At 42.8% G+C, this 22,892-nt stretch overlaps 1 protein-coding gene across 1 annotated transcript in view; it reads left to right on the forward strand.

Moving 5' to 3' along the window:
- The window catches only part of LOC120536320, a 29,645-nt gene extending 6,953 nt beyond the window's left edge, over nucleotides 1-22,692 (forward strand). Inside the window, exons 2-5 of the mRNA XM_039764643.1 lie at nucleotides 5,285-5,472; nucleotides 8,931-9,020; nucleotides 12,580-12,765; nucleotides 21,736-22,692. Of these exons, the coding sequence (XP_039620577.1) occupies nucleotides 5,285-5,472; nucleotides 8,931-9,020; nucleotides 12,580-12,765; nucleotides 21,736-21,912 (641 nt within the window). The 3' untranslated portion in view covers nucleotides 21,913-22,692. The remainder of the gene's footprint in view (nucleotides 1-5,284; nucleotides 5,473-8,930; nucleotides 9,021-12,579; nucleotides 12,766-21,735) is intronic.
- The last annotated feature ends 200 nt before the right edge of the window (nucleotides 22,693-22,892 follow it).

A 22,892-nucleotide genomic window follows, 5' to 3' on the forward strand; every position in this document is an offset into this window, starting at 1 on the left:
ATGGAACATGCGACTCTACATGAAACCGGCTGGGGGCACACTGGAGGGAAGCCATTGTGACACTGTACTTGTGAATCAAGCCGAGGAATCAAGTAAAAGGATGCTGGACGAAAATAACAGATTGCTGTAGAGAAAACATCAGTGCGAGTAGTTAAGGGTTAATCCACCTGTGACCATTCCAAAGTGACTTTTCTTCAGCAGGCCTCATTGCCCAGATGAATAACAATTTTACAGGAGCAAACAAAGCCTCTGTTAAGGCGTATGGAAGTAACGATGGGTTCTGATGAGCTTTAGTGGGAGATGTCTAAGATAACTCAATAATGGATAAAAACTGAGAGTAAATGAGCTAGCTGAGAGGATGTTGTGGTTGTTGCTTTTGGTCCAAATGAGAACTCTACCAGAATCAGTTTGAAACTGTTTATTTGGAAAGACCATTGAATTGAGAATTACAACAATCCAGCCAGCTAAGATATAAAAGGAATTTATGTCTCCATGATGGGCAGGGAGGGCTGAGTTTTGGGAATGTTGTGCAAGTGGTGGAAAAAAATCCTGGCTGAAGCTGAGATAAGAGACTCAGTTACTGTACCACTGAGTAAGGGACCCCAGTTGATAAAAGAATTGCTAAAGAAATCAGTGCAGCTTTGTTAGTCGTTGAATAAAGAAAGTTAAATGATAGCCATTGTAAAATGAGACACAACACCGTGAAAGGGTTGGGGCACCACCTTGGTGACCCTGTATAACTGAAGGCTCGCAGAGATGTCTCTTCAGACCAGATTTCAAAACAGAACTCAAAGAGGGCCAAACTGCTGGTCAAATGGCTTCCAGGCAGGAAGGAGCGGGTCAAGGAGGGTGGGCAACAGAAGTGATGTCAGAGGTGGAATGACTGTCAGTCTTCTGTTCTACAGAGGGAGAAAGAGAAAACGCATTAGCAAACAAGCCGTCTCCCTAGCTCACCAGCGTGACACGATACAATGTGAGGCAGGCCACGAGGTGTGCACATAGGCGCCTTCTCCATCCTGAACTGGGTATCAACATACAAAGAGACCATTGTAATAAGTCATGGAAAATACAAGGCGGTGCATGAAACAGTAGCCTGGTCTAACTGTTAACAACAACAACAACAACATTTATTTATATAGCACATTTTCATGCAAAAAATGTAGCTCAAAGTGCTTAATATCATTATGAGTCAGATCCACTATATTAGAGTTTCTCGCATGCCAATGTTGCCCTTCTTGGTCATGGATGGGTAGTTTACCTTTTGTAGAATTGCTGCCAATTGTCAATTATGCAATTTCAATTGCTTGAATAACCTACAGTGAACAACCATTACACTCTTTGCAAACCACATGTGAATCAAAGGCAGTTAAATATAATTTAAGAAGCGCTGTACTGTATAATAAAATTCTGCTGTCTGTGCGTGTGTGTGTGTCTATCTGTCCGTCCAAGCAATGTGATTGGTCAGTGGAGCTTTGGTGCCTCAGTGGTAGGAATGATAACATTATGCAATAGGGGTGCCAAGTTCAGTGCCTGCATGTGACTTTTTATTTTCATTTTTTACAAGAAAAAGAGTTAATAATAGACTGCAAAGCACTGCCTTCGAAAATGTGAAGTATCTGCAAGAATATGAATGATGTTTTCAGAGCATGTAATGGGGACTTGTCTACCATTGGTGGTAGTAGCTTCAAAAGATTAAGTACTGTATATGACTAGTGCTTTTGCTTTTTGACTTTGAATTAGGATTTCATTTGTGGATGTGATGGCTTGTCTCTCATCTTGATTTTGATTCCTGTATTTCTTGCAGTCCTTTATTTATTTGCCCTTATGGTGTGCCATTTTCATCACAGGCGCAACACTCACATTGGGATGTCGATGTATAATGTCACACTTAACAATACGCTATTGCTAAAATGTATTTGTACAAATCTATCTATCTATCTATCTATCTATCTATCTATCTATCTATCTATCTATCTATCTATCTATCTATCTATCTATCTATCTATCACAGTATGTAGTGCCCTTCCTATCTATCTATCTATCTATCTATCTATCTATCTATCTATCTATCTATCTATCTATCTATCTATCTATCTGATAGTGTCTTTTTACTCTATCTGTTATATGTACATTTGTGGTTCCTCCATAATTATTTGGCTCCTCCATACCCAGGCATTGTGGCACAGTGGTTTAGGGTTTGAGTTCAAGTCCTGCTACTGATACTTTGTTACTATGACCAAGTCACTTCACATTTTTGTACTCCACATGGAAAAAACCGAACACATATAATGATTGTATCTCAAAGCTACCTTGGATAAAGATGATAAGATAATAAGCAATAAGAATTTTTGGGCTATTGTTTCCCTGAGCTTTTGGTTTGGCTCTTTGGTTTGCTGTGCTATATACTGTAGCTGTGGTGCCTGTCATCCTACTTGCTGGCCTGCAACAAAACTGAGTTCACTGAAAAATGGCCAGTAGCTCCATAACAGTTAAATTAATGTGAAAGAATACTGATATATTGCTGCATATTAATCTCTCTATATGTGGGTTATTGGGCTAGGAGCCATATTAGAATTGGGTGATGTCAAAAGTGGTATCCCTCTGTGGTAAGTGGTAGGGCCGCTGCTATTTTTAATATATCTAAATGATTTGAAAGGATTATAAGTAACAAGCTGGTCAGTTTTGGAGATAACACTAAACTCGGTGTATTGGCAGATTATCTGGAATCTGTTGAATCATTACAGAGGGACTAGGACAGCAGACAGGCTTAGGCAGATTTGTTGCAGATGAAATTTAATGTCAGTAAATGTTAAGTATTATATGTAGGAAATAAAAATGTGAGATCTGAATATACAATGGGAGGTCTGAAAATCAAAAGTACAAATTATAAGAAGGATTTAAGGGTCTCGTCTAGGGTCTCTTTCTCTTGCACAATTTGGCACAAAAACTAATCAGCACATCGTCATCTCATAACAGGCTTCAGTTTCGAGTTTTGTATTTTTCAGCCCAGCCATTTTAGCTCTAGACCGTCCTCAAGAAATCGTGACACACAGACACACACCCACCCATCATCGAGATATCAGTGTTTTCAGTATCAGGGGACCCTAAAACGCTGTGATCCATCGAAAACCAGAGATCGAAATTTTTTAATAAATCTAAAGCTTTTGCTCCTCCCCCATAGATGATAGGTTATAATGGGGGAAGGTGCAAAGCAAAAAGTAACCTACAGTTCAATTACACATAAACCAGCAGGTGTGTATAGCACACAGTACCTGTCAGGTTGGATCAGGTTATTTGGAGCTCAGTGACCTTATGGCCTGGAGAAAGAAGCTGTTTCTGAAGCGGATGGAGGGATTCGGGAGACTCAGGTAGCGCTTTCTGGAAGGCAGAAGTGAAAACAGCAGATGATTGACCTGGATGGCGCTCATTAAAGACAATGGATTTGGTTCTCTGCAGACATCTGGTTGAGCAGAGGGTATCAAGCTGCACACACTCAGCCCCAAGCAGCTTAGAAGTTGTATGGACAATCATTTGGAGGAGTTTGAAATCCTGGCAGGTCCAGTTACTAAACCACACCTTGATGCTTCTGGTCAGGATACTTTCAATAATTCAGCAGTGTGTTTCAGTTCTCACCCTACAGATCTTTAGACCCCACAAGTGCTGGTGGTGTTGACTGCCCGTGAAAGGCATCTGGACACCCAGGAATCTGAAGCTGCTAATTGTCCGGACAGGAGTTAACACATTGGATTGTATTTCATTAGGGGGTGAATAATCTTCCATAATCAACACACCCATAATGAGAAAGGAGTTTATGGCTTAATGAATTTAGGAAGTCAGGAGGTTGAGCTGAGATGTGAGGATTATCTCTTCTTCAGACTGGATGGCTTCATGGCTTTTATATATTGAGACCAGACTGACGATCATTGGAATGGCTGATGGAGATTGCATGCTTTTACTTGTATTTTTTGTAATAGAATGGACACTTGGTGGCACTGTTGCCCACCATTTCCCCAACAGACAGACGAACTGGACACAAGTTAAAAGCACCAAGAAGTATTGTAATGCTTCTTCTTCCTCTCAAACAGTGCCACCAAAGCACCACAGCCACAATAAACACAATAAATCAATAACCACACAGTATTCAGCTCCTCCACACCTCCCAGCAAGCTCTGTCCTACTCCTCCCGACTCCGGCTCACTTGCTGGGTCTCCACCAGCCCTTCATATAGTCTTTGACCCAGAAGTGCTTCTGTCCTTCTGCCCATGTGACTTGCTAGTACTTCTGAGTCAGATGGAGAATTGGCTTTTTCTTCAGCCAGGAAGTACTTCAGGGTCCCCATCCTCATGACTTAGGATTACTTCCGGGATATGGATGAGGCATGGCTCCTCTGGTCGTCTTACAACTCCTCCTGGCGGCACCCACGGTACCCAACAGGGCTGAGAAACCGCACTCCAAGTCTCAGGATGCCCTGTGGGAATCCAGGGCACCGTTACACTCCAGGGAACCTGCCATCTAGTGTTTTGGAGGAGACAGTGTCCTGGAAAAGCTGCCTTCTCCCCTTCTTCCATCTCAGGGGCATCCCAACCGGGATGAATAATGAGAATAACATGAATATGTGTTGCCCTTATATTTTTAGACATATTTAAAATATGATGTTTTAAAGATACAGTATTTTGTGGTCTAATCTTGTCACTGGTGGAATTGTTGGGCACTGAACCTGAAATAAGTAAAGCCCAGTTCACCAGAACTCTTACAAAGGTTCATGCAGGACAAATGTGCAAATTCCACACAGTGATGTCCCTGAGGATTAAACCGAGTACTTTGGAGATGTGAGGTAGGAGTGCCAATCACTAATCCATTAAAAATGTTGGACACAACTTAAATATTCACTAATTTGAACTTAACGTTAGCATAGGTGTCCCATCTTCTTTCAAGCAAGATGAGTTCAGACACCTTGGATTTCTAAAAAACGCCAGTAACATTTTAGAATAAGAGTAGTTTAATATACACTGTAGGTAGCCTCCAATGTAAAGTGTGGTTTACAAAGTATGGGACATACATTGTAAATCTTATTAAGAGCAGAAAAACTGTTTGTTAAATAGCAGTAGGTGACTAATGGATGCACTAAGCTTTATTTCAACGTATTACCCAAACAACTGTGTTGCCCCACAATTTCACCCCGGGGCTTCATGGGATTTGTACTTTCCCCAATACTTTCTCACTATGGAATTTTCACTTCATTTACACTAACTCTGGTTATATAAATATGCTTTATCTCATTTAGGTGCCAGATGGTTATGTTGGGTGATGCTTGTCCAGACTTTTTCCAGACAACCTGGTCTGACAGAAGGGCTGCCTTTGCTGACAAAGAGGAGTAAGCGGGGGACGACCAACTGCATCCAGGAAGACAAAAGAAATATGAAAGTTGTCAACATGGTCCAATTCAAACTAAAGGAGCTCCAATTTCAGTTTGTACGTATTTCAGTTCCCTATTCACTGTTTTCACTCCTTCTTGCAACTGTTTGAATTTAAATCAGCATAATGGATTAATGGATTCTAGTGTTAGGGAGATAAAGAAATACCAGGAGGCCTGTGTTGTGTTTGAACCCAAACTGGAAACTAGTCCTTTTCAGCATTTTTGAGGCATCCTCAGCTCTCAAACATCTTTCTTCTGTGTCTGTCATCCCCCCACCATATATTATGCCCACCTCCTTTTTCACAGTGTCATGTACAACACCAGAAGTAAGTAAATGGAATGAACAAAAAATTTGTTAGGACACCAGTCCTTCAGTGGGGCCACTCACACCCATACTCAGTCATACTGGGGCCATTTTAGTGGCACCAAACTGTGGTCCACAAAGGTAACTGACACAAACTTGAGGAGAGCATGCAAACTTCACAAAGAAGACATCTAAGTCAGACCCTCACAAAACCGATAAACCCATTGTTAAGGGAATTCAGGGTAGGACATTAAAAGTGTACTGTGATTCAGTTATTAACTCCTATTCTCAGCCTGATATGTGGTCATCTACCAGCAATCATGAGCTGGCTTTCAGTAAAGGTTAGTCACTTACTGTCAGTGCAGCTATTTAAATCAAAGAGTAGATAGAAAGATAGATGTGAAAGGCACTATAAAATAAATGGATCGATAGATGTGAAAGGCACTATATGATAGATAAATAGATATACAGATGTGAAAGGCAATATAAAATATAAAATAAACAGATCGATAGACAGATGTGAAAGGGACTATATGATAGGAAGATAGATAGATAGATAGATAGATAGATAGATAGATAGATAGATAGATAGATAGATAGATAGATAAATAGGAATGAAAGGCACTATATGACAGATAAATAGATAGATAGATGTGAAAGGCACTATAAAATAAATGGATTGATAGATGTGAAAGGCACTATATGATAGATAAATAGATATACAGACGTGAAAGGCAATATAAAATATAAAATAAACAGATCGATAGACAGATGTGAAAGGGACTATATGATAGATAGATAGATAGATAGATAGATAGATAGATAGAGTAAAGGTGCTATATGATTGATAGATAGATAGATAGATAGATAGATAGATAGATAGATAGATAGATAGATAGATAGATAGATAGATAGATCCCTTCTCCTGCAAATGCATATTTGAATGAGCTGTGCCAGTGTGGGGTTTTCTCCCCATCTCTTACAACTCTTTTTGGTGCCCTTGTCTACATCCTGTGCCAAACATTCCTGCCAATCAAGATGTCCCCAATACCCTGCAAATGTACATAAGGGAAGTGAGGCTTCTGACCAATACAGGGCAACATACATTCCCAGAATGTGAAAGATGGAAGCTTGTTGCCTTAGTTCATATAGCTCAGAAGGACTTGCTGGAGTCCAGTCATTTGTCATTCAGGTGGAAACACTTTGTCCTGAAGTTGGGGTCATGTTGCCCTTTTAAGAGAGGCAATCTAGAAGCTTTTTTTGTATAACTAAATCAAGGCCTAAGAGAGCAGAGGTGGAAGGGACCCAAGATGGAGTTGTTCCCATTAGAGAATCGATCATCAAACAATGACCTCCTTAAGCACATAATCATTCTGCAACTTCAGGACTGTGCTCAGAGCCATTCAGGGCAGACAGCTCAGAGATATCTAGCCCTCCAAGTGGCATTTCACGGATGACAGGGTAAATTGCCATCACAACTTCTCTGAACCAACAGGTTGTACCAGAGATTCCATTATAGGATAAATGATCACTGTGACACTTAAAAGATATAAATCATCTCGGCAGCTACCATGAATTCCTTGTTTCTTTCTGTGCAGTTCTTATGGGTGTGCAGATAGCAAGGGCCACCACAAGGCACCATGACAAGGTGATGCCGTAGCTATAGGACTTGTAATAGCTATTTACTAGTTATTTAACTTATATTAAATGTTTACCTATAAATTAGTGCATAGCATATAGGACTTTCTTCTAACCCCCACATATTCTAACTGTTTCTTGTCCTTCTGATCATAGATTAGCGTGTGTAAAGCATTGAAGGCACTGCGCCTTAACATGCTCATTTGTATGTGCAGAGCCGAACGTTTAGAACGTACTGAATGTGAAGTAAAGCATAGAGAAATAACTCTTCCTTAAGGACAGAAACAATTGAAGCTGAACATTTTTCCATTTTTTTTTGCTTTTTATTCCACACTAGCTGTGTAAGCCTGTGCTGTAAAACACCCGGGGTCCTAGAAACTATTGAAATCATCAGAAAACAAATTGAGATGTCAGGTAATTGAAAGGAACTACTCTGGGCATCTCTCTCCTAGGAGGATTCGTGTTGCCTACGTGCTCGCATCGCTTGTGCATTAGCGGCTAAGCGAGTGACTTTCTTCGGAGGTTTCATTTTGCCGATATGCTGGCCTCGCTTGCGTATCCTCGGAGATGGAGCCCAAACCCCGACTCCACCTCTCACTTCCGGGCCGGACAGACACACACACTTCCACACGCAGACGTTTATATACGAGATGTGTAACAACTATTCTCTATTCTTGTGCAGACTGTTTGCTTTGAATTTTCACTATCCATCCATCCATGATCCAACACGCTATATCCTACCTACAGGGTCACGGGGGTCTGCTGGAGCCAACCCAGCTAACACAGGGCAACACAAACCCCGGGCAGGGTGCCATCCCACCACAGGGCACACACACACACACAATCTAGGGACAATTTTAGAATCGGCAATGCACCTAACTTGCATGTCTTTGGACTGTAGGACGAAACTAGAGCACCCGGAGGAAACCCACACAGACACAAGAAGAACATGCAAACTCTATGCAGGGAGGTCCCGGGAAGCAAACCCAGGTCTTCTAACTGTGAGGCAGCAGTGCTACCCACCGTGCCACCCTGAATTTTCCCTAAACTTTTTAAAACAAATCGTTTTTGGACTGAGAGATTTCCTTTGGTACGCGCTCAATCCTTCCTTACTTACCAGCAGCTACAGGAGTGATTCCAGATCTTGGCCCAAAAGTTAGCAATGGATAGATTCAAAATATTGCTTCCAGGCTGTGCCAAACTCTGTCTACATTTGGGAAGTGTGAGGAAAAAAATGAGGCCATATTTAGGATGGGATAGAAAATGGGAGACAATGAGATAGGAGGAAGGAAGGGGAAGTATTGTGTGGTAGATTGGAAGCCTCCCTACCTGACAGTCAGGCATGTGGACCATTCGGACAGCAGCTATGATTTAAGGTTACATTCTTGGGAAACTTAACATAAACGATATTTCATAATTTTAGTATTAACGTCTTATGGTAGAATGCCAAAAGAATAGATTTGTAATGTAATACTCCATGTAAATAGTTTATTGTGAACGTGTTATTTTGATCAAACATGATTGTCATTTACACCTTGCTAAGCCTCACAGACATTCCTTCTTACTTTTCAGAGCAGCATTGGTTATTCCTCTGCAATAAAACAAAGGTTGCAATTCCAGCCAAATTTGGATGACCTCAATAGGATTTGGAGTAATGACTCGGTGAGCTGCCTTTTATTTATCTTCTACAGATTATTTTGGTGTGCTATGAAACAAAAATGATTTTATCTGTAGTTACTAAGTTAACGGGGGCCAGTCTGGCACTGGCATGTACCAGTAAAGATCAGGCTGCATTCTAAGCTATGGGCTTGGCTGCACATTTTTGCAATTTTATCCTATTAAATTGTGAGGATTTGGTTATAATTTACACTATGAGTTCTTCTGATCATATTCTGGAAGCCAGACTTCTCCATTTTGTTTTATTTGTGAATATTTTGTTGCTCCAGTTTCTACTTATAGAGGTTTGAAGCAATTTTTACTCTTTCTTTTGTGTTTCTGTGCTACTTTTCCCTTTAGCACTGTGGTAGCTGATTCAGGAGCCAGTTAATGCAGGCAGACCATCCACATCTGGCTCTCTTTTGGATTAAATGAGTTCATTTTAAGAGTCCTGTGTTTAAAGATTCAGTCCTCTGAATTGATTCTTTTCATCATTAAATGGCAGCCAAACAGAAACAAGACGTGAAATGACGTGAAACGAGCTAACAGACGACCAGTAAAATTGGGGCTTCAAACTCCAACCCATTCCACTCCAACCATTTTCTTAATTAGAAGTCGACGCTTGCTGTTAATTAAACTCGGCTTGTTGCTGCTCTCATTCTGCCACAGCAGACATTTCCTAAACTGTTGATTTTCTGGTGTATCTTTGTGTTGTTAATCCGTAAAACGACTCTCAGCATCTACTGTTAAAAAAGGAAATGTTTGCGCAGGTCTTCTGCTTTTGTATCTGTCCTACTTTTAAAATTTGCTGATGTTTTTAATTTTTTCTTCTTTGATTTGTTTTGTCTATTTTTTGCTTGGCACCCTCCCCCACCATTACCTATCGTCTATGAGGGATTAACAAAAGCTTTAGATTAATCAAAAATTTCGATCTCCGGTTTTTGATGGATCTCAACGTTTTAGGGTCCCCTGATACTGAAAACATCGATACCTCAATGACGGATGTGTGTGTGTGTCTGTCTGTCTGTGTGTCACAGTTTCTTGAGGATGGTCCACAGCTAAAATGGCTGGACAGAAAAATACCAAACTCGAAACGTAATCCTGTTATGAGATGACGATGTGCTGATTAGTTTTTGAGCTAAATCATGAAAGAAAAAGAGGCACTCTAGAGGAAACCTCAAATACCGTAATTCTGCAATTCATTATGAATTCTTCTCATTAATTACTATTGTATTGACCTTTTTATGATCAGAAAGATCAGCATCAGACCGGTAAATAATTACTGAAATGTTATAAAATATTTCGGGTAACTTGCTTCCTAGGGTGCAAAGCCTGCTGACTCTCATGTCCGAATTTCTGGTTGAAGGCTCTGCCCCACTCATAAACAGTGATGAGTTACCATAGAGTGGCAGAATGCACAGTTGTTTTGCAGCATTATGTTATTTCATCTACAAAATGGCAGCAGAATACTTTCCTGGGTGTTATTTGGGCTTAACACTGTACATGTAATCAAAACACATTTTCCCCCGAGAAGTACTTGGGGTCAACCATTTTTACATAGAATTCCTAGCCTGCGTGATGTTAGGCATTAATGCCAAGGAAGTTAAATAACTGTGGGCTTCCCCCTTGAAGTTTTGATTTTAATGATACATGTACTTTAGATCAGAGAGTGGGAAGGATGGTGATCCCTTTGTAGTTTTGATGGAAATGATAAACTTACATTAGATCTTAGATAGGATAGTGGGTTATGGTCCATCATGGAGTTTTGATTGTGATGATATGTGTACATTGTTTTGATAATAAGGCTCCTTGGAGTTTTGCTCAGAGTACTTCTTGATGGTCAGAGCAGGGAATGATGGTATGCCACCATTTACTGATGGTATATCACAGTAAAACATGGAATACTGCCAGTACCAATCATTTTTTTACCTTAAATGTTGACATGTGTATATGACTGGAATATCACAGTAATGTAGCACTTCTTGCTGTCAAATGTAATAAATATCTATTTTTAATCATATGTACTACTTTTTAAAAAATCCCAAGGGGATATATATATAGTCTTGGTGATTTCTAAAGGCTGACTATCGAATGCCGAGCCAGTCTCAGGAGACTTTGAACTCTAATATTGACAACACACAATCTAATGCATTTCTGGATACATTACAGATACCACAAATAGACACTTTTAGTGCAGATGAACTCCATAAACCTTTGACGCTATCAGAAATACTAGATGCTATAAAGTCACTTCAAGGCGGGAAAGCAGCAGGCCCTGATGGCTACCCTGTAGAATTTTATAAGAAATTCTCCACTCAGCTAGCTCCCCTTTTATTAGTACCATTTACAGAAGCTAGAGTATCAAATTTTACTTCAAACTTTTCGCCAAGCATTGATCACCATATTTCCTAAACAAAATAAGGACTTATTACAATGTGCATCATACAGACCAATTTCACTTTTGAATAATGATGTTAAAATACTCCCAAAAATCATAGCTAGAAGGATGGAGAAAGTGTTGCCTTCGATAATTTCACAATTTTACAATTTCAAACTGGATTTATCACGGGTTGACACTTATCTTCAAATCTTCAACACCTGTTTAATGTAATATACTCACCAGTAAAGTCAAACACCCCAGAAATATTATTATCATTGGATGTAGAAAAAGCATTTGAGATGATTGAATGGAAATACCTCTTCACTAAATTAGAGAAATTTGGGTTTGGCCCGAACATTTGTGCATGGATCAAACTACTGTATACCAATCCAGAAGCTTCAGTCTGTATTAACAACATTTGCTCAGACTACTTTAAACTAGAATGAGGTACCAGACAAGGATGCCCCTTGTCACCACTGCTATTTGCAATCGCCATTGAACCACTGGCGGTTCACTGTTGAAACGCTTATCAGATAAAGGGGATTATCAGAGAGTCACTGGAAAAGAAAATGTCTCTATATGCAGATGATATGGTACTGTATATATCAGACCCACAAAATTCTGTGCCTGCAGTCTTAACAGCACTCACAGAATTTCAAAAGATCTCTGGTCTCAGAATTAATTTGAATAAAAGTGTACTCTTTCCAGTGAATTCTCAAGCATACAATATTAGATTAGACACCCTACCTTTTATCATCGCAGATCAGTTTAAATACCTAGGGATTAACATTTACAAGTAAACACAAAACTCTTTAATTAAACAAAATTTTGCCATCTATATGGAAAAAAATAAAGCAAGACTTGAATACATGGTTAACCCTTCATCTCACTCTAGCTGGAAGAATTAATGTTGTTAAGATGAGTATTCTTCCTAAGCTTTTTTTTATTTCAAAACATTCCAGCATACATTAATAAATCACTTTTTAAGCAATTAGATTCAACAATAACCTCATTTATTTGGAACTCAAAACATCCACGTATCCAAAGAGCGACCCTGCAATCCTATTTTTTTTTTTTTTGTAAAAATATATTTATTTGTATGGAATGATTACAATAAAATTAATAAAATTAAAAAAAAAATAATAATGAACGTTCTCCAATAACAATCCCTCATTCTGTTTGCAGATTTTAAGCGACAATGAAATCAGCTCCATGTTTGAGACTCTTTGGCGTTACCGAGCCCACACAATATGGCTGTGTAATAATACATCGGAGGAGTGGCTGACCGTGTTCAATAAAACAGAGACACGGCTTCTGATTAAAGATGTTCCCAACCTGCTGCATGATCTGGAGGCACGATTCACAGTCATGGTAACTCATCTTTTATCTATTATTTGCTACATTTCATAAGATTTTAAGATATACTTTTATATAATTAAAATGGCACTGTGAGCACATTGGCACAGTGGTAGCGCTGCTACTTCACATAAGAGAGACGTATGCATTGCATTGGTCATTCCAACAGCGCGCAGACTTTCAGAGCCTGAAAACAAAGACATCAAAAGCTCAGGAGGACGAAAAACAGCCCTTATGACCGAGCCTTTAGAAATAGAAGACAAGTTGAAGAAGAAAAAGAGCACAGTGTAGATATATACGCCAGCCATGTTCAAGAAGTTAAAATGGACATCCTAACAGCTTTTACACAAGACCAGTTTACTGTTGAATTCCAAAGTCCCGATCTCTGACTACGTTTTCACTTCCTTTTTATCTGAGGACCAGAGGTCTGCTTATTAAACTAATAATAATAATAATAATAATAATAAGAACTCTTCCTACTGTATTAGTATTATTGGGTGGCCCAGTGGTAGAGTGGTTAGCGTTGCTGTTTCACAGATCCAGTTTCCTGGGCTCCAATCCCCTGCTGGGTTGTTGTGTGTGAAGTTTTCGCATTCTTTCCATGTCTGTTTAGTTGTTTTTGTTTCTTCATATATCCTGGTTGTCCACTTGCATGTCTAAAGATGTGCTGTTTTGGTTTATGAATACCTCAGAAAAGTCCCCACAGTGAGGGTGTTGTGTATGGGTGGGCAGTGCAGTGCACCAGCCACCCATCTGGGCCTGTTTCTTGCCTTGCTCCCAGTGCTGTCTGGGGCAGGCGTCACTCCACTTGTCACCCGGTTTTGAACTGAGCAGATTTAGGAATTTTATAATAATAAAAATAATAAGAAATCATTAATTGCTAGCTGTACCCCGTGGATGCGCCCACATAGAAATGAAACAGGACAAACTTTAAAAATCAATAGACGTTGGCACTGTATCCGATCATGTTCAGCTCTGCATGGGGAGCAAATCAAATGGCCGTGATATCTCTGGCAATCAGCAGCTACCCTCTAAAACACACGTAGCCCTGATCTTTCTCTCAAAAACGTCAAATGTTACTCATTAACAATCTGTAGATGTTAATGTCTGTTGAACAAGCAGGTATCGCTAGCTAAGTGGAGGCAAGGTGCACTCCAACACATGGCGAGACGTAGACCAACTGGAACAGAGGCTGGTGAGTGAATGAGGAAGGCCCCGCCCCCCTGCTCTCGGCCCACAGCCACTCTCTTGGATTTGCATAAATATATCTGTACTGCAAGCGAACTATGGTACTTAGCGCGATGAGAGAAGTCACAAAATCAACCCGGAATGTTGAAGAAAATTATAGAAAACAACCAGATCTAAATCAGTTTAGTAATTCTCTTGTGAAAAGCAGACAGACATACAGACAGAATGTGTTTAGACAACAAAATTTTTAAAACCGTTTCATAGCGAGCACCTATGGGCCAAGGGTAACCTACATTCCAAATTTCAGTCCCAAGTCCTTGTGGTTCGGGAAATTTCGTGATGAGTGAGTCAGTGGTATTTGGCTTTTATATATATACCTTGTAAAGACCGAGGAGACAGTAGCAAGTGTTGGGGTTTTCCGGCCCCGTATATTGTAAAATACAAAACAAAATTGGTCAATATCATAAACAAAATAGTTCATAATGCGCGACGCCGACTCCTGGCGTCGCGGCCATTTTATTGGGGAGGAGCCGGAAGTGGAGGAATGCCGGGAAGGACCGCAAGGGAGGATGGGAAGGATGACGTCAGGGCAAGATGGCGGAGGAAGGGCGGAAGTATCGCACTGCGGTCAATCCAGGCCTATGGTGCAGGAAGGTCTTTTTTTCTATGAGGAAGCAGAGGGAGAAAGTTAATACCCCACCATTCCCTGGCGGCGAGTGGTTTCCCAGGTGCTATCGAATCAATCCGCTGCCTCCTACTCAAGGCGCGTGACACGATCCCCCTTAGCCCAGGACCGTCAGGTCGGGCGGACCTAACCGAGAGGTCGTGAATACGAGAGAGGGCATCGGCATTGGCCTGAAGGGTGCCCGCCGATAAGTGACAGTGAACTTATACGGCTGTAAGTCCAGGAACCACCTGGTGACCCGCGGATTCGACTCTTTGTGTAGGGACATCCACTGAAGTGCAGCGTGATCAGTCACCAGAGCGAATTCGCACCCAGCAGGTAGTAACGGAGGTGGGTCACTGCCCACTTAATGGCCAAGGCCTCCCTCTCCACTGCCGCGCACCGGTCCCCGGTCCATCAGTTTCCGCTAAGGTACATCACAGGGTGCTCGACACCATCGACGCTTTGGCTCACACGGCACCCAGGCCTGTGTCCGAAGCGTCGGTCTGGAGAATAAACGGGAGCCCAAAATCGGGCGTCCGTAACACAGGTGCCGACGTTAGGGCCTTCTTTAGGTCACTGAACGCGTGTTCTGCTTTGTCGGTCCACACCACGTATAGGGGCGCCTTTTGTCAGGTCAGTCAAGGGTGCTGCTCTTCGAGAAACGAGGAACAAACCGGCGGTAGTAACCCGCAACCCCCAAGAAAGCCTGCACCTGTTTCTTGGTACTCGGACGGGCCATTCTAAGATGTCTTTAACTTTGGAGCTCTGTGGCGCACCTGTCCTTGTCCCACGAGGTAGCCTAAATATTTGGCCTCCTTTAATCCAAAAACACTTCGGGGGTTTATGCGGAGGCCGGCTTTAGCCAGTGTTCGGAGGACAGCTGCGACCTGCAGTAGATGCTCCTCCCAGGTGCCGGAATAGATGACAACGTCATCCAGGTAGGCGGCACTATAGGACTGGTGGGGCTTCAGCACTCTATCTACCAGACGTTGGAAGGTCGCCGGGGCCCCGTGCAGCCCAAATGGGAGGACCTTGTACTGCCAGTGCCCGCTAGGGGTGCTAAAGGCCGTTTTCTCCTTTGCGGATGCCGTTAAAGGAATTTGCCAATACCCTTTTGTCATGTCAAGGGTAGTCAGATATCGAGCCGCACTCCAGCCGCTCAAGGAGGTCGTCAATGCGGGGCATGGGGTAGGCATCGAACTTGGAGATCTGATTCAGACGCCTAAAGTCATTACAGAACCTCCAGGAGCCGCCTGGCTTGGAGACGAGGACAATAGGGCTGGACCAGGGACTATGGCTCTCTTCAATTATGTCCATGTCCAACATACGTTTCACCTCCAGTTCGACCTCTGCGCTTTTGCCTCCGGAGTCGGTAGGGCCTCTCCCGGACGATTACCCCGGCTCCGTGACTATATCGTGCTCAATCAGCGGTCCGGCCGGGTGACTCGCCACTACCTCGGGATGGCTCGGAGTGTTTGGGCTAACTCCTGCCGCTGCTTGGGGTCAGCTCTTCGCCGAGGTTAAGGGCAGTTGTGCTTGCGAAAGGGAGAGTGACCTACGGAGCTGGGAGCTCCTCTCTATCTCTCAGGGCTTTAACAGGTTGACATGATAGATCCTCTCACTTTCGGTCGACGATTGGGCTGTTTCACCAAATAGTCGACGCAGTCCTTTCTCTCCTTAACCTCGTAAGGCCCTTGCCAGTGAGCGAGCAGCTTCGAGTGGGAGGTCGGGACGAGCACCATAACTCGGTCCCCCGGGCGGAACTCCCTGAGGACGGAGTTGCGGTTGTAACACCGGCCTGCGCTGCTTGCGCACGAGTCACGTGCTCTTTTAGGAGGGGCCTGATCTTTGTGAGTCGGTCGCGCAGTTGCGCACGTACTCAAAATGTTAGAGGAGGGAAGAGCCTCGGCCTCCCAGCCTTCTTTTAGGATGTCGAGGATTCCCCGGGTTGTCGCCCGTATAGTAATTCAAAGGGGAGAAGCCCGTAGAGGCCTGGGGTACCTCCCGGTAGGCAAAAGCACGGCGGGAGGAGCTGGTCCCAGTTCCTGCCGTCCGCTGACTACCTTGCGGAGCATCTGCTTAAGCGCCTGATTAAACCGTTCGACCAACCCGCCAGTTTGCGGGTGATAGACTGACGCTTTCAGGTGCTTTATCTGCAGTAATTTGGCTACCTCCTTGAACGTATCCGAAGTGAAGGGCGTACCCTGGTCCGTGAGGACCTCCTTGGGTATGCCCACGCGTGAAAACAAGTTAACCAGTTCCGTCGCGATGCTTTTAGTATTAGCGGGCGCAGGGGAACCGCCTCTGGGTACCGGGTGGCATAGTCCACCATGACTAGGATATACTTGTGGCCACGGGTTGAGGGCTCCAGGGTCCCACCAAATCGACCCCTATCCTTTCAAAGGGGATGTCCACGAGGGGAATAGGGACTAGAGGAGCACGGTCCCTCCTAGGAATCTGGCGGGTCTGGCACTCGGACAGGATTGACAGAACCGCCGGACCTCCTCATTGATCCCAGGCCAGTAAAAGCGAGCTTAATCCTCTCCAGTGTTTTTCGCCCCGAGGTGGGCCTAGGAGGTGAGCATGTGCCAACTCGCATATCTCCCGCCGGAAGGTACGCTGAATTAGCAACAACTTCCGCACCTCGCCCTCATGGGTAGCCACCGGTACAACAGATCATTCTCAAGGACAAAGAAGGGTTCCCGCGTGTGGATCCGTCCGCTGCTGAGCTGTTAGGCAGAACGATCGCATTCCGGGCAAAGCGCAGGGAGTCATCATTCCACTGCTCCCTCTTAAAGGAGGCCGGCGTGGACCGAAATTGATGGTCCAGGCCGCCGAGGGTCTTGGGGCCTGGGCCCGGGAAGAGTTCCTGGCTAGTCCCTTCTCCGCGGAATCTTCCGGGTCAAGGTCCGTAGCCACGAAAGGTCCCCGAGACACCAGCGCCCATAGGGCCTGCCCTTGTGCACGGCGTGGAGGCCGCGGAGGGGTGCCTTTTCCCCTCATGACAAGATCCAACGAGGCCCGGGAGCGCGAATGGCTTACCGCTGATTCTTTTAGACCAGTCTTGTCCCAGAATCACTGGGAAGGGGGTCAGGTAACACAGCGACCGTCATTTGGATTGGTTCCCCCTTCCAGGTAACATAGCAGTGAGCGGAACGATATGACCTAGTCCCCCCATGCACACAGGTAACCAACAAGTGCTGTTTTAACCACTGTTGCGGTAAGACGAAACGGCGAGCAACAATGGTAATGTTGCTGCCGGAATCAAACAAAGCCACCACGGCGCGTGCCCATTTAGCAACACCACTCCCGATTCGACTCGCCAAGGGATGCGGCGGGTACAATACCTCTCCGATGATGTCCAGCTGCAGTCCATAGGCTCCGGGCGATGTGATGGGGCAGTTTGGCAGCAGGTGGCCGGTCTCGCCACACTTGAAACAGCGCGGCGGACCCGCCTCTCTGGCTCTGGCTGGCGCTTCTGCAGCGTCGAGGGGGCTCGGGGGTGGCCCCCCGTCCCTGCCGGTTCCCGCGAGCAGGCTTTTCTGACCCCCCAAGTCGGAGGACCGCCAACTGACGCTCCAGGACGTCGAGGAGGCCCGACATGTTCTGATAGGCGGTCCCCGACCTGCTGGGCGAGGGAACTGGGCATCGCATTGACCAGGCCTTCACAGGCCACCCGCCGACCACTTTCCGCCCGTCGGGGCTCTCTGGCCGTAGCCAGCGCCCATCTTGCCCCAGAACTCAACGCCTGGGCGCGAAGCGGCTTTTCGGGTCAAAGACCCAGTTCCGCCATTCGCCGCCTGCTGGCCCGGCTAATGCCGTAGCGGGCCAGTATTTCGGGCTTGAGGAGGTCGTAATTAGCGGCCTCCTCCTCAGGGAGGTCATAATAGGCCGCAGCGCTGGTCCTTCAGGTATGGCGCCAAGATGGACGCCCACTGACCGCTGCCACTCGCTCCGGGTGGCCGCCCTCTCAAACATGCCCAGGTAGGCATCGACGTCCTCGAAGGGCCCATCGGAACCATAGGAGGAGGCGGCTGCCTGGGCGGGTCTGGTCTCGCCCGTTGGGCTTCCACTAACCTGGCCTCGTGGCCTCCAGCTCCCGGTGGTAGCGGCTTGCGCTTGCTGCAGGGCCTGGAGCTGGGCGCTCATTCCCTGCAGCACGGTGTTCAGGTCCTGTCCCTCCGTCATTCCGGGATCTCTGTATCCTGCCGGCTACGCCACTTGTAAAGACCGAGGAGACAGTAGCAAGGTTGGGGTTTTCCGCCCCGTATATTGTAAATACAAAACAAAAAGGTCAAAATATCATAAACAAAACAGTTCATATGCGCGACGACTCCTGGCGTCGCGCCATTTTATTGGGGAGGAGCGGAAGTGGAGGAATGCGGGAAGGACCGCAAGGGAGGATGGGAAGGATGACGCCAGGGCAAGATGGCGGAGGAAGGGCGGAAGTATCGCACTGCGGTCAATCCAGGCCTATGGTGCAGGAAGGTCTTTTTTCTATGAGGAAGCAGAGGGAGAAAGTTAATACCCCACCATTCCCTGGCGCGAGTGGTTTCCCAGGTGCTATCGAATCAATCCGCGGCCTCCTACTCGCGCGTGCGTGACAACCTGTAGATTAAATGAACAATTAATTAAGAATTAAACTACTTACTTAATATTTAAATACAAAATATAATTTTAATATTTAAAGCAATTAATAATATTTATAATAATTAGTAATATTTAAAATAAAAATAATTAACTGAGCAGATTTAGGAATTTTATAATAAAAAAATACATTTTTTAATAATTAATTATTAAGTTAATAATGAGTAAAAATTACATGAAATACTCAATTTTTAAATCTCTCTATTATAATAAAAAAATCTTGGGACGAGACGAGACAAATCCTACAATGAGACTTGACTTTTGGCGAGACTTTTTGGAAGGAAGTCCCGCGAGACGGAGACTTTTACCATGAGATTCTTTCAAGTCACGCTCTGCTTAGAATAAAATATCTACAAGCGTTACCACCGTCCGGTCTTCCACTGGCAGAATTACTGTAGAAAGAAAGATATGTATCATAATGTTAAGTATGACTGAAAGATTACACAATGGAACAAGATTAGTTGTATTAAAAATTGGTTGAACAATTCTGACATGTAAAATTTAAAACGTTTACAGTTTCCCGTTATAATAGCTTTTGCTATAACAATTAACAAATCACAGAGACAAACATTCGAAAAAGTCGGCTTATTTATTGGAGAGAAAGAAACGATATTCACTCACGGGCAGTTATACATTGCGTTATCACGATGTAACTCCAAACACGGAATCAAAATTCAATGTGAACTTTAAGAAAAGTTAATTCCAAATATTGTTTTAACTGAAGTTTTAAAGTAAAAGTGAAAATAATGCATATGTAACAAATCCCATGGAAACAGCAATCTCTTTAAATTGTATATCCGGTTAACCAAACCAGGGGGTAGGTGAGTGAAGTGAGCAGGGGGCTGAGCCCCCTAGTAAAAACTTAATTTTAATATTTAAAACAATTAAATTCTTACATTATTATTATTTTTTTAACAAAAATATTTTAATTAAGCCAGTGCCATTTGGTCGTGCATCCACTAGATGGCAGTCTTGCAATTTGCAATTGTTTTTGTGTTAGGAGTCAAGCCAGTACTTGAACATTTTTCATAACCCTCTATTATTTATTTATTCCTTTATGCTTTGAATACACTTCATTCTAATGTAGGTTTGAGGGGGCTTGGAGCCACCATTCTAAGTTAAATAATGGAAGAAATTATTAGGGCTAAGATTCAGTTTTATTGAACAGTCAACTTGAGTTCAGATGAGGGAGGTTGTGTTTTACCAACATGCTGGAATTCTAGAAAGAGGAAATAAAAGTTATGATATTATGTACCTCACCTTTTAGAAAGCACTTGATAAGGTGGCACATGAGAGGTTGGGCATCAAACTAAAAGAAGTGGGAGTTCAGGGTGATGTTTTTAGGTGGGTGCAGTATTGGCTCAGACACAGGAAGCAGAGGGTGATGGTGCGAGGAACCTCATCAGAATTGGAGACGTTAGGAGTGGTGACCATCAGGGGTCAGTGCTAGGGAACATAACTATTTATAATATCTATAAATGATTTGGAGATGAATATAAATACCAAGCTGGTCAAGTTTGCAGATGATACCAAGATAGGTTATTTGGCAGTATAATCGAGAATCTGCTGAATCATCACAGAGAGACTTGGACAGCAGATAGGCTTGCGCAGATTTGTGGCAAATGAAATTTAATGTACATAAATGTAAAGTAATACACGTAGGAAGTAAGGATGTGACATTTAAATGCTCAATGGGGGGTCTGAAACTTGAAAGTACACCTTATGAGAAGGATTTAGGAGTCTCAAATTTCCCTTATTGCATAACCCACATTGTCAGTTATCCAGTTGTATGCCCAAAATGTATGCTTTTTGCTAGAATATTACTAAATATCTACTTCTCGGAATTATCAGCACACATCATAAATACGAAACCTAAAGAATCGTGAGAAAGACTCAATGAACTAAAGATAAGACTCTTGAGCAACATATGAAGGGGAGAGGCAGGTCTTCAATTCAAACAGTCAAATGGCCAGAACAACGATGAGTGCTGATTGGAGGGCTGTCAAGTCACTTTCAATTAAGCTGCTCAATGACTGGACAATAATGGAAAATGTCAAAAAGGAATTCTTAGCAGTCCTAGCATTTGCCAAGGGAAGAAAATAGATAGATGTTAAGTTTTTTATGAAATTAAAAATTAGAAATATAATTTGTGAATGACGGGCTCAAGATCAGAAACATTATTTCTAATTTCCTGTTTCTTTTGCACAACAAAATTGGCTTTTCTGTGTTTAATTTTTACTTCGATTGGCATTGCATTTGATTTTTTAAAGTTTAACATCTGGAAAGTAGAGGTCTATGGCTGGCCTCAGGGTGGGTCAAAGTTATATCGTAATGTTTTTAATTATTTCTGCCTAATATTTTACAAACACCTCAGTCCCCTTAATGTATTGCAGTGTTATTTAAGCCATCTAAAGATTACAAAACTTGACAATAGAGAGTCTCTACCTAATTAATACAATTTTTTTATTTTTTTTTTTATACAGAATCAAACATTGGAACAACAGTTAAATGAAAATATATTTGTTTCTCAAGGAGTGCACGTTGCAGTCTTCAATGTCATTTTCACCTCCTGGGAGAGCTCTCTGACGGACTTGATCAACCTGACCGAGCAGATAAAGTTGTTCTTCCAAAGCCAACAGTGCAATAAAGGCGGTACATAGGGACATTGGGGACAAAGTGGAGTATGGAGGGTACACCTGGACCTTGAATTGATGAAAATGAAATCTGTCAGGATTAGAACTGTGCGACTGCAACTGTTAAGACAATAAGAATGGCCAAGATGGACGTGCCTCGCGCCCTCCACTCATGCAACGCCCTTACGGTGGCCATCAGTTTGAAGAACTCACTGAATTAACAAGGACACAAAGAGCCGTGACAAAAATAAACTTGCTTGATGCATAACACAGTCACTTGGAGGTTTAGAATCAGCTGGTTTGAGAGTCGAGGGTCTGGACTTCACTTTTCAAATGAATGGACATTTTCAAAAATTCATATGAAGATGATAACGAAAATTATTTTTAAACATATATTGCCATTTAGGGAAGAAACAATGTAATCTTTCCTAAAGTCTTACAAAAGTTGGACCAAAATGGAACGCAAAAAAAAAAAATAAAAAGCAAATTAATGAAGAATGCAAAGGGATACAAGATGCAATAAGAAAAGTAACACTGCAGGGCTGAGCCAAATAACATTTTGAAGAGTTTTGCAAATCAATTGAGAGTACTAATTTGAATCCTCAGTCAGGTGTGTGGCTGAATCCTAAGTTCCGTGCTTTTTTGTTGTTCGGGAGGTGACGGATTTTCAGGATTCTTAGTTGCAGGAGATTTCTGCAAAAGACCCAAATCATTGAGTGTGATTGCTGTGTGGCCATTGAAATGCTTTGTGTAACATACTTCCAATGAAAGAATATTTCTTTGTAAGAGTGTTGTAGCTCTACTAATACTAATACTAATACTACTAATAATAATAATAATAATAATAATAAAGTAATATAAAAGAAGTAACATGAAGTATTTGCTTATTGGAAAAAATATTTCAAACAAGGAAGCATTGCAATTCCCAAATGTAGAGTAGGCCAATATCTCCATTTACAGTTTTTTACAACTGCTCAAACACATTCTTACTAATTCACCAATTTCAC

This window comes from Polypterus senegalus, chromosome 10 (assembly GCF_016835505.1).
Source record: "Polypterus senegalus isolate Bchr_013 chromosome 10, ASM1683550v1, whole genome shotgun sequence".
NCBI classification, from domain to species: Eukaryota; Metazoa; Chordata; class Cladistia; order Polypteriformes; family Polypteridae; genus Polypterus; species Polypterus senegalus.